The 11,791-nt window shown below is 31.2% G+C and overlaps 1 protein-coding gene across 4 annotated transcripts in view; it reads right to left on the bottom strand.

The window, feature by feature from the left end:
• LOC106465252 (serine/threonine-protein phosphatase 2B catalytic subunit 2-like) overlaps window positions 1-11,791 on the bottom strand; it is a 150,990-nt gene that overhangs the window by 13,783 nt on the left and 125,416 nt on the right. For all 4 annotated transcript variants that reach the window (XM_022389686.1, XM_013925567.2, XM_022389583.1 and 1 more), the window contains exons 6-8: window positions 10,134-10,273; window positions 6,335-6,412; window positions 4,051-4,145 (exon numbers count right to left, since the gene is read on the bottom strand). In XM_022389686.1, coding sequence (XP_022245394.1) covers window positions 4,051-4,145; window positions 6,335-6,412; window positions 10,134-10,273 — 313 coding nt within the window. The remainder of the gene's footprint in view (window positions 1-4,050; window positions 4,146-6,334; window positions 6,413-10,133; window positions 10,274-11,791) is intronic.

Here is an 11,791-nt window from a genome sequence, read left to right on the forward strand (position 1 = left end):
CAAAACCTTGTCGAAACGTTGTTATGTTAAACTTATATTAAAGTTTTTCTTCATTATCCATTCAAGCCGTCTCCAGCCATTATACATGTGAACAGTTCACAAAACCTCAAACTGTGCCTTTCTCACTGAAAAACTGAGCAAAAGAGACAACTTCCTAAATTGTCTATATGTCTGTTTGGAACCTGTAAAAAAGTATCTTTGTACCAAATCCCATGTAAATTGGCTGAATCATGGTGGTGTAATTGTCAAAAAAAAACTAAAATTATGGTTTTTGTGGCATCTTGACCACTATAACTATTAAAACTGAGCAAAGTTCAACATTTATGTTTGTCAATGTGCAGTGCTTGCAGAAAAGTATTTTTCTACCAAAATCGATGTAAATTAGTCAAAACAAGGTTAATTATTTGACCAAAAATAGGTGTATCCAACATTTTTATATGTATATGTATGGGACCTGTACAACAGTATCTTTGTATCAAATCCCATGTAAATTGAACAAAATACTGTGAAGTAATTGTCTAAAAACCCTATAATTATGCTTTTTGTGGCATCTTGACCCCCTATAATTACTAAAAATTGGCAAGTCCACCACTTTTGTTTGTCAATTTGTGGAACCTGTATAAAATTATTTGTACCAAATGTAAATTGGTCAAAATATGGCCAGGTAATTGACCAAAACCCCCCAAATTATGCTTTTTTTGTGAGCTCTACCCCCTCTCCCTCCCCAAAAAAAAAGAGATTCAAAATGGAGAAATCTAAATTTGTTTTATGTCAATTGTCAATGTCTTGGGTGCATGAAAATTTATATTTGTGCCAATTTTCATCTTGATAGCTATAAATATGACCTTATAAGAGCCCAAAATATACATTATTGAGTTGTTTGGCCTTTAACCCCATAAAATCATTAAAAATGCCTAAATAAAAAAAATTAAATATCTATCTGGGCATATTGCAACAAGGTTCAAGTCAATCTACCGAGAAATGAAGGAATGGCAGTTGACTGAAAAGTGTTTGGAGAAGAAACAAACAAAAAAACAGGATGTCTGTCTGTGAAGATATAATTAGGTATAGAAATGAGCAATTTACTGTATTATCTAGTGTAAATACTGTTTGGATGTGGTAGTATATGTTACATGCATTCGGTAAAGACATGAATTTAGAGCAAACCATATGTAATATACATAAATCTAGACTATTTCAGTTAAAGTAATAAAAGGAATTTATTAAATATTTCCTTTTTCATTAAATGTAGTATTTTACTATATATTAAGGAAAGTACCCTTCCCATTCGTTTAGCTTGTTGCTTACATTTTGATAGATTATTGAGGGAGGATTACAAATAACAAATTAATCACAATGTACCTAAACCAATAACAGAATGAACTGTTTTACAATTCTATTGAAGGCTTGCTTTGCCACCTGTTAATACTAGGTAAACATAGAGAGAGAAAAAAGTTTTAAATATATTTACTTGTTTATCCATAAATAAAAAAAACATTTAGCTTGTTAAGTTCTTCTTATGAATTATATACTTTTATATTGCAAGTGAAGCAGATACTGCAATGTAGGTTGACTTGAATATTTACAGATAGTATCTATGGAGGCAAAGATAATATATAAGATTAAAATCCTTTATTCTTATTTTTTTTCAAAATATATAAACATTCTATTTATAAAGTGGTTTATTAGAAATTAATTTTATAGTAAAAGTTGCTTTAAAACATATTAAGAATATAGAAGGACCGTGTTATATTTAAAACAAAGGATATTTGTTTTATGGATAGACTTTCTTTGCTTAACAGTTCAAGATTAAAATTAACATCACAAAAAATGGTGAGTCCTGAGTGAGTTATTGGATGTCCAGTTTAATGTCTGTGATTCCAGATCACCAAAATGGATGGAGTCAAAAGGATGCTACCTGATCTTAGTGATACTCCCATGTGCTCTTGGATGTGAACAGTAAAATTTCGTTTAGTTTTCCCAATATAGGCAGCTTTGCAGCCACCAAATGTATATTTATATACAATCTAGGAGCGAAGAGAGATAGGAAGAAAATCCTTTGTTTTAAAGAGATGCTTTAATCTAAAACAGTTTGAAAATGATGTTCAGTTTGACCAGTGAGTAGAGCTTTCATATTAAAGACAAGCTGATGTACCAGTCCTTTGTCTGGGTTATGAAGTTAAAACAAATGTGGGGGTAGATGTTATGATAGATAATACAAAAATCCTAACATTCACACAATTTACTTGTAACATAATATATTATTACAGTATTCATTATTACTTCACATAAGTGTTTTGTAGAAGGTTTATGTTAGATATGCACGACAGTTTCACTTAAATTTAATACAATAGTTATGATTTAGATAGTTAAAAAGTGCATTTGTTAAATTTATTATTTTTAGAAGCAATAACTGTTGATGTATAACTGTTGTAACTGTTTACAAATCATTTGTTATGTAGTTCAATTTTATGAATTGACATCACATTATGTAAACCTTTGGAATTTTTCTCGTTGCTCTAAGTGTGTACTGTTACATCATAATGTCTCATAGTTTGTAGAAAGTTCTAGGCCTCAGTCGAGCAATATATCTATATCAATAACCAAGTTAATGCAAGTAAGGAAGTTAGTGAAAGTGACACTAAAATAAAGTTGGTGAAAGATACATATTTAGAATGTATTTGTAAATTTCGGCATAAGGAGTGTATAGTGGCAACTTTTAAAGTGTTATAATCACAGATTAGGTTGAAATAACAGAATAGAGAATAATAATTCATCTTGTCAGTTGGATTCTAAAGTAACTAAACCAGCCTGTGTGGACATTTGACATACAAGAGAAGCTCTGCATACAACTGTGGTAATCCATGGGGTAATGTAAGTGAATTTATCACTGACTGTATTGCAATAACAGATCAGAGGAGAATAGTTTGTCTTGTCAAAGGGTTTTCTAAAGTAACTGAACCTGCCTGTGTGGACTTTGATGAAAAAAAGAGACAATTATTTAAAGCTGTGGATACAACTGTGATAATCAATAGTGAAACACATTTTTGTACATACATTTGACCTGTTTTGTGTGCTGTCCATTTATTGTTGAAATTTATCCCCAACAAGTCACAGACACCTACTGTAAAGAATTGCAGCCCTATAAAATCTGTGTGATACTCAAGATGACTTTGCATTAAAAAAGTAGCAGCCAAAGTATTGGCAGTAGGGTTGCTTTCTGTTACCCGCTTTCAACACCTCACTCTTAATGTCCTTGTATAGTGCTTCACGTGATTAATTAATTGATGGTCATCGGCTGCAGAAGTGTCTTATAGGTCGAAGCTGAAACATTACAGGTCAAAGTAGGAAGTGTATTAACTCAAGAAATGGTTCTTCATATCAGTCTTATGGTGGCTGTTGGAGTAGACACTTCAGCCAAGTTTATGTATTATTGCAATAGTGGCAGCCATTTCTTTTCATTGCATTCCTCCATAGAGAGTGCTAGCACCCCACCCACCCAAGATATATAAGATGTTTGTGTGACCTCCTCCACACTTGGTTTATATTGTGTTATAGAAAACTTAGTTGTTGTTTTTTGTGTAAGGATGTGGCACCATCTATGAATGTAGTTATGGTTAACTTACTTCATCGATAATAAATGCTCAATAATAGCAATAATGGAGATGGAGGAGATTATTTAGGGGAGTTTTAAATATTTTGTTCAGAAATATCCTGGTTAGGCTTTCAGTCATATTCTTAGAGTATCTATTATACAATAATATTTCATGAAGAAAAACAATCTCAAAGAGTTAAATAAGATAAAGGCTCGAGTTAGTAGACATGTTGCTAGGTTGATCTTATATCCTACAGGAATGAAACTACTTTTACTATAAAATGACTTTTAAATAAACTTTTTTATAAATAAGATGTTCATATAAAAAAAAGTAAAGGTTGTTTTGAGTTTTTATCCACAAATAGCTGTTGTCTTATTAATTATATTAAAAAAAGCATGAGATTCTAGAATTGAAAACTTCATAAATAATGCTAAAAAGGTTTAAAAGAACAGACCTTTGTTATTGTACACATCCAAATAATTTGGTGCTGAGAAAATGGTGATGAGAGAAGGGAAACCCGTTGTTTGACTCTTCCTGTACATACGATAGCTGAATAAACAGAGTTCTGAGTCAAAAGATATTTTAATCACATTAACCTTAACTTTAATGAAAATAAACACTGACCGTTTGACCCCACCTGTATATATGAAAATACGTTGTCTTTAAAGAATTGAGAAGTAAACTCACTGACATGGTTTTCTTAGTCAGTCATCCAACAAACACGTTACTGCTTTTGAATACTACATAACTACTGAAGTAAACTTTTTCTACTCAACCACTGAAAGAACAGATCAGTACTTTTAATTATTATACAATTAATGAGTTATTATAGAGCAGGAAAAACTCAGTCTCTTTTACTGTTCAAAAAGAAACTGAAAACAAGTTTTTATAAAACACTATTAACTAAATTACATAAAAATATAGTAGCTATTACATTCATTATAGTAGTCTATGAATAAAAAACAACAGCTCACTAAGTAGGAAATTCCTGAGGAAAAACAAACATTTCAAAAACAAGTTTAAGTGTAGAAGAACTAAATTGGGTTTCTACATATATGTACATATAAGAAAAGCGAAACTCTCAAATTAAAGATACAGGGACTGAAGATTTTCAACCATAAACACATATATGCTGAGATTCTCAAATCACAAAATAGAGATTCTGAAGATTCAAAGTCAATAATAATTAATAATTAAATATTTTACTCAAAGTAAAGAAGCTGCAAATTCAAGTCATGGAAAACAACAGGTTAGGTAAATATATAAAACTACAGAGAATATGAGTGAGAGATTGGACATTCCAAAATAACAAGGGCAGCTGAAGATTTAATAACACAAAGATAGAGAATGAATATCTTGTATAACAGAAAATCCAAAAATCACATACAAAAACTCATTCAGTTGAACACAAAAATAGAGCAAGGATGAAAAGTGCAAATCACAGACAGAAAAAAAAAATCTTCAAATTCCAAGCAAAAAGTAAAAAAAAATGCTAAACATTCCAAATCACACAAAGAGGCTGACAAATTTAAATTACATTAATGGATATGCTGAAGATTCCAACCCAAGAAAACAGGGGAGGGTCTGAAAATTACAAACCACAAAAACTGTAAACCTGAAGACTACACACAAGTTTATTTTCACTTATTTCAGTAAGATGTGTTTTTACATTTTTACAAAGTACCTTATCATATACAAATATTCGTGTACAAACTTTAAATTGGGCTCTTTTCAATGTTCCTATTAAACAGTGGGAAACTTGAGACATAGTGTACTATTTTTCTAGTTTTTTCATTACCGTAAGTACATACATGCCCTCCTTTACAGCAGTGCAATATGAATTGGGGTTTTTGTACCACCATAACGACAGGGTATACCCCTTCAAACTTCCGAACATTCCCACTTTCATATAAGTAATGTTTCAAAACATTTGATGTGAATTTGAACAATCATACTTTCATAAAATTCTTATGAGGGCAAACTATTTTAATATCAATAGTTTAAGGTAACAAGTTCCATTAACTGCATCTCTTATCTAGTCTTAACCTTTATCTTGTAATAAAATAGTAATACTTAGAATGGACAGAAATCTCCTTCAAAGGTGGATATGGTTTAATATGGGTTTTCTCACTACAAACAAACACTCCAGACAGTGAGTGTCTGTAACAAATGTCATCACTACAAACACACAATCTATACAATGAGTGTACGTAACAAGCTTCCCCACTAGCATGTTTGTTTTTTAAGCTTCTTTATTACAAACACATAATCTATACACTGGGTGTATGTAACAAGCTTTCCCAGTAGCATGTTTGTTTTATAAGCTTCTTTACTACAAACACATAATCTATACAGAGAGTGTATGTAACAAGCTTCCCCACTAGCATGCTTGTTTTATAAGCTTCTTTACTACAAACACATAATCTATACAGTGAGTGTATGTAACAAGCTTCCCCACTAGCATGTTTGTTTTTTAAGCTTCTTTACTACAAACACATAATCTATACACTGGGTGTATGTAACAAGCTTCCCCACTAGCATGTTTGTTTTATTTACAAACACACAATCCATACAGTGAGTTTATAGCTACTTGACAAATGAAACCAATTTTATTTCTACTATACAGAAACAGAAGAATCTTAATTAAGTCACAGGACAAAAAAAAAAGAAATACTATTTTTTATTTTGATAAAATTTTAAAGCCAACAAAACCACAGTTATTCATAAGCTGTACTCACCCTGCATCTTGAGCTTCATGTGCTCTAATTATTGAGAGTAAGTTATTGTGTTGAAGAAATTCACAACATGCTGCATAGCTGAAATACATAACAATAAAAACTATATTGAATTTGCACTTTTTCATTTGGTTCTTGATTACTCCAGTGATATATATATTAACATAAAATTATTCAAGCAACTTTTTAAACTTAGTGGATTCATAAGTAAAATTACCTTTGAATGAAGCAAACAATATTTTCAAACACTAACTTTTTGATCCATCACATATGTATGCACACAAATTTTACACATATACAGATTCTAGCTTCTAATATTCAAATATTTAAATGGTCAAGAACTTTAAAAGGGAGAATCCAGAATTTCCTGAAAATAAAGGTTGGGTCCCTTGTATGCTGTCCATATGTTAGTAAGATTTACAGGATGTTACATTTTAAGCTATGATTTTAGTCTATGATAACAACAGGAAACATACTAAAGCAAAATACAGTTGTTCAGTTTGGGTACTAAATATCACACCATGACCAGTTTAGAACTACAGTCTAACAAACTCGGTTGATGGTGTACAATGTTACCAAATGGGTTTTTATAAGAACAGAAGTGAGGAAAATAGCTTAGTAAAAATTTTATTTATTCACATTGCTTTGTGGTTTTTCAAGCAGTTATCCAGTTTGGACAAATATGGAAGTCCAAGTGCTAATTCTAGTTGTAAAACTAAACAGTCTTAAACACTTTTAGAAAGAGTATAAAGTGTGTGGATCAATAAAACCTACAACAACCGAACAGAAATAATCAACTATATATATATTAGTCTGTGACCCTCACAGAATTCACACACAAATTTAACAGAAATCACTCAATCATAAATGAATCTGTATCTGATGATTCCTTTAATGGCCAAATAATGGTCATGAATAAATGATGTATTTGTGAAACATACAATTGTCTTGTTTTTCCTCAATTCTGTAATTATGTAGTTTCACCAAGTAAAAAACTAACAACTAATTCCTCTAGCAGCAGTGAGAGGGGTGTAAACAGACAGAATCTGTTTTCTCTTGGTTCATATACAAAAACTAATTTATACACAATCCTTTAAAATATTTTTATAATTAGTACTGATATTTTTCTTCTCTACATGTACTGTCTCCTTTAAAAAAAGAAGACAATATTGCATGTTTGTATAAAGTACAGTGACTTACAAATAACAGTACTTTACTATTACCAATTATGTATACACATATTACAAAGAAATGTTGCATTTCTCTTTCAGTACAAAAATGCAAGGCAAAGTATATACAGGTGCTTATATTTCAGCAAATTATTATAATTCCAAATTATATATAGTATGTAAAAATGCAAGGTCACCACACAAACATTTTCCTTCTTCCTTGCATATTATCTGATAAAAATTATGAAACAATTGATTTATCAAAAACAATGTAAAAAAAAGGTTAATAGAACAATTTTAGTAACAACTGATTTATTCATCTTGCTGAGAAGAGCTGCCTAAGTCCTAACCAATTACGCTGCTCCCTCTATCATATCTGTTTGTATGTCAGCAAATGAAGTACTGGAAAGAGGCCATAGCATTACGGAATTAGTACACAATTAATTGGCATGAGGTGACTGCCCCTACAAAGAAACCTCTCTTTAATTACTTATTTTTTTCTTTCCTTACTGCAATAATACATTAATAACTCAAACTACAGCTACTGGTTTATTCTCAAAGGGCATTGAAGCTTGTAATTCACCAGTTGAAGCCCCTAATGCCTCAATCTGCAGTTCATGTTTTGCATGGAATCAGTCAACAATTCAGGCATTTCCACCAAAGTGTGATTTGTAGAAAAACAATTTAACATATTTTAGTGAGAAACAGAAAGTGAATACAGAAAAAAAGTGTGATTCTTACTAAAAGATGAGCTCTTAAACATGATGAAAAATCACTTGTGACACAAATAAAAAATAAAATGCAGTTGAATCATGACTTATAAAGTCACTAGATGGAAACGTAAGTCTACCATTAACCCGAGGCAATATTCAATTAACTTTGTTAATTTCAAATGATACTTATTCATACACACATGCATGTGTGTGTGTGTATTAAATTATGTTCAATTACTGGTCATAGGAAAGTCATTGTTTATTTTATATCTTTAAAAATTATGCATATTTATGCAGGTTTTACCATATTTTAATTTCTAATGTAAAATTATAAAGAAAGTAAAAATGAATTGAAATGTTTTGTACCTCTCACAAAGAGTTTCTAATCAGTTCAAATGTTCAATTATTTTTATTGAAGCACTTTGCAAACTTAATGAACATTGTTCAAACTACATTTAGATAGGAAGTGTAAAAATTATTATGAATTCAACTTTAATTTTAAGATTGTGACAAACATGATGGAATGCCCGGCATGGCCAGGTGGTTAGGGCACTCGACTCGCAATTTGAGAGTCACGGGTTCGAATCCCTGTCCCACTAAACATGCTCGCCCTTTCAGCCATGGGGGCATTATAATGTGATGGTCAATCCCACTATTCATTGGTAAAAGAGTAGCCCAAGAGTTGGTGGTGGGTTGTGATGACTAGCTGCCTTCCCTCTAGTCTTACACTGCTAAATTAGCAATGGCTAGCGCAGATTGTCCTCGTGTTGCTTTGCGTGCAATTCAAAACAAACAAACAAACATGATGGATATTCAGTAAACTAAAGGAAAGACAGCTAATCAACAGCAATAACACCAACTGCAGGGTTACTTTTGACTTACCAAGTAGTGGGATTTGTCATTTACTCTTATAATGCGCCCATGGCACTAAAGCTCATTTTTATGCAAATGGACCGGGATTAAAAACCTTCACACTAACTGCCAAGGCCATGCCCGTCCCACTACTAAAGTCTTTTATAAAATACAATAGAATTCATTAAAGTGAAACTTCTAAATATATAATTACTTGTAGAATCAATCTCCAAAACACTAAATGAATACAAAATTAAATTATATTGTTACTTCTTCATCACAAGTCACACTAGATTGAATCATCTGAGATGTTATGCTTTTTTGAAAAATAAAAGTGTACAGCCCTTCCCTTATTGCACAACTCATAGGTATATGAACCACAAAGATTTTGAAATGCTCTGTCAGTAATGACATTACACTTATAACAGCATCCACATAAAATTCTGAAACTTAATTCAATAAACAAATTTCCAATAAAGTAGTAAATAAAAACAGAGCTAACTGGTTTCACTGTTGGAATACCAATCACAATCTGTCAAAAAGGAAAAATCAATATAAATTATTTTACAAAAAAGGCTTAAGGTAATATTATTTTGTGACATTCTTCTAGGTAGGAACAGTTTAAAGAAGTATCAACTGAGCTGGGCTAGATTGAAGTAAAAAATGTTGGTTAAGCCTTTTTCAAGAGAGTAAAACTAGTTCATGTGATTGTCTTATGTATTAAAAATATTTATTGCACAAACATGATTCACATTATTTAGTCCTTTTTTATTAGTTAACAGACATTATATTGAACAATTATTACTTTTTATTATGATGACACACGCACACTTTCAGAAGAACAATAATAATATCCATTACTGTACTTTCAAGAACTCTGTTTTTCACAAAAAAAAGTTATTTCAAAGTAATAAGATCCTTCAGTATATTTTATGTCTGAATTTTTAAGCATGACAGAGTTGTCATTATTTCTTATTGGTGTGGTTTTATACATCAATATTTCCACAAACTGCCCTTATGAAAACTGGAAGCTTAGAAAAATGTTACTCATAGTATATTTGCACTCACCTATAGAAATATGAGCAACCCCTGACACTGTTATGACTGAAGTGTTCTGCATTTTTTTCGTTTCCAAAGTCTTCAAGAGGATCTGACCACAGAAGGTCACACATTGGACCAAAAGCTGGAGGTTCTTTGAATCGGTCCAGCTTTAAATAGTAAGAAAAACAAAAGTCTTCATTTGACAATGCTTATGAATTTAACAAACAATGTAATGTGTGCTTTAAATTCAAGTATTTCATATGAAATGATAAATAGTTATGATATTCTCAACTGCACTTCACCAAATGTTCATTGTTCTTGGGATGAACTGCTCACTGAGGAGCACACTGTTTTAATCATGCTGTTTATAGGAATGTAAGCACGTGCAACACCTCTACTTACAAAATGTTTAACATAAATGACGCCAGAATTTGTAACTTGAGCACAAAATTTGAATACTTCGGACATCATCCATGGATAATCAATCAACTATATCTGTTACGTTTTACTGACTTAGAAAAACCCTAATCTTGTTAGTAACTACTTTTCCAAGTATTTAAATCAGAATTACAATAAAAAATTGCGAGATCACACATCTCCCCCCAAAAAAGCATATACCATATAATTTGTAAAGAAATGATTTATGATGGAATCTAAAATATACAATTATTTGGATCATTGTCATGAATCAACCATCGTGTGTACGCTGGATGTTTCTTATATCTCTCTCTCTATTATAACTCTTTAGAAAAGCAAGAAACGGCAGCTGAATGTAAAAAACGATATGAGCTGGAGCGTGTATATCATACAAGTGAAACGTGAAACTAAGAGGTCCACAAGAGAGAGAAAACACGAAGTGTTATCTTTCTTATTTTCTAATATAAGTAAAGAAACATTCTCACAATTAGTGATACAAAACTTTTCTGTTATACAACTCAAACGTGACTGCCTTCAATCTATAAAAACTTGGGTTAATAAGAAAGAACAGTCGAAACTAAAGTTACACATTTACACTCACTCCTCTATAATAATCAACGTATACTTGCTCATGATTAAACAATAAAAGCGAATACGACTTTTAACTGTAGCAACTCCCTCCAAATTCGTGAAACTAGTAGTGTATATATAATATATATTATATAAAAACATCGTGAAAAAAATAACTACTCTATTTATTGTGCGAGAAATTGTATAATTTCACTGAACAAACTGTTATAGTTTATGTTCTATAGTCCTTATAGCAAATAAATAAATATCACTGTAATACACTGATGACTTGTACATCTTTCTTATATAGTTATATATATATATACACAGACACACGGAGACAAACACGCTCATAGTGAACACTTCCTCAAAATATATTAGGTAAAACAACGTTAAACAGAAACTCCATTAAAACCAATGTTAATTTGGATATTCAAATAGGCCATAGCATTTATTTAGTAGTAAAAAATCTTTCATGTTAGATTAAATTTGATAATTTTAGGTAATTCAAGTTTTCATTAAAAGCTCTTGGCAATGGAATGAGAAAGAGATAGTGGGGTTAGAAATAAAGCCTCCCCCCCACCCCACATTTCCGAAATGTTTTCCCTGTAGTGCTATGGAAAAGACAACGGTGCTGCTGAACTTTTTATTTTATATATTATTTGTTTGTTTTGAATTTTCGCGCAAAGCTACACGAG

The sequence above is a fragment of the Limulus polyphemus genome, unplaced genomic scaffold (assembly GCF_000517525.1).
Source record: "Limulus polyphemus unplaced genomic scaffold, Limulus_polyphemus-2.1.2 Scaffold1, whole genome shotgun sequence".
In the NCBI taxonomy this organism is placed as follows: Eukaryota; Metazoa; Arthropoda; class Merostomata; order Xiphosura; family Limulidae; genus Limulus; species Limulus polyphemus.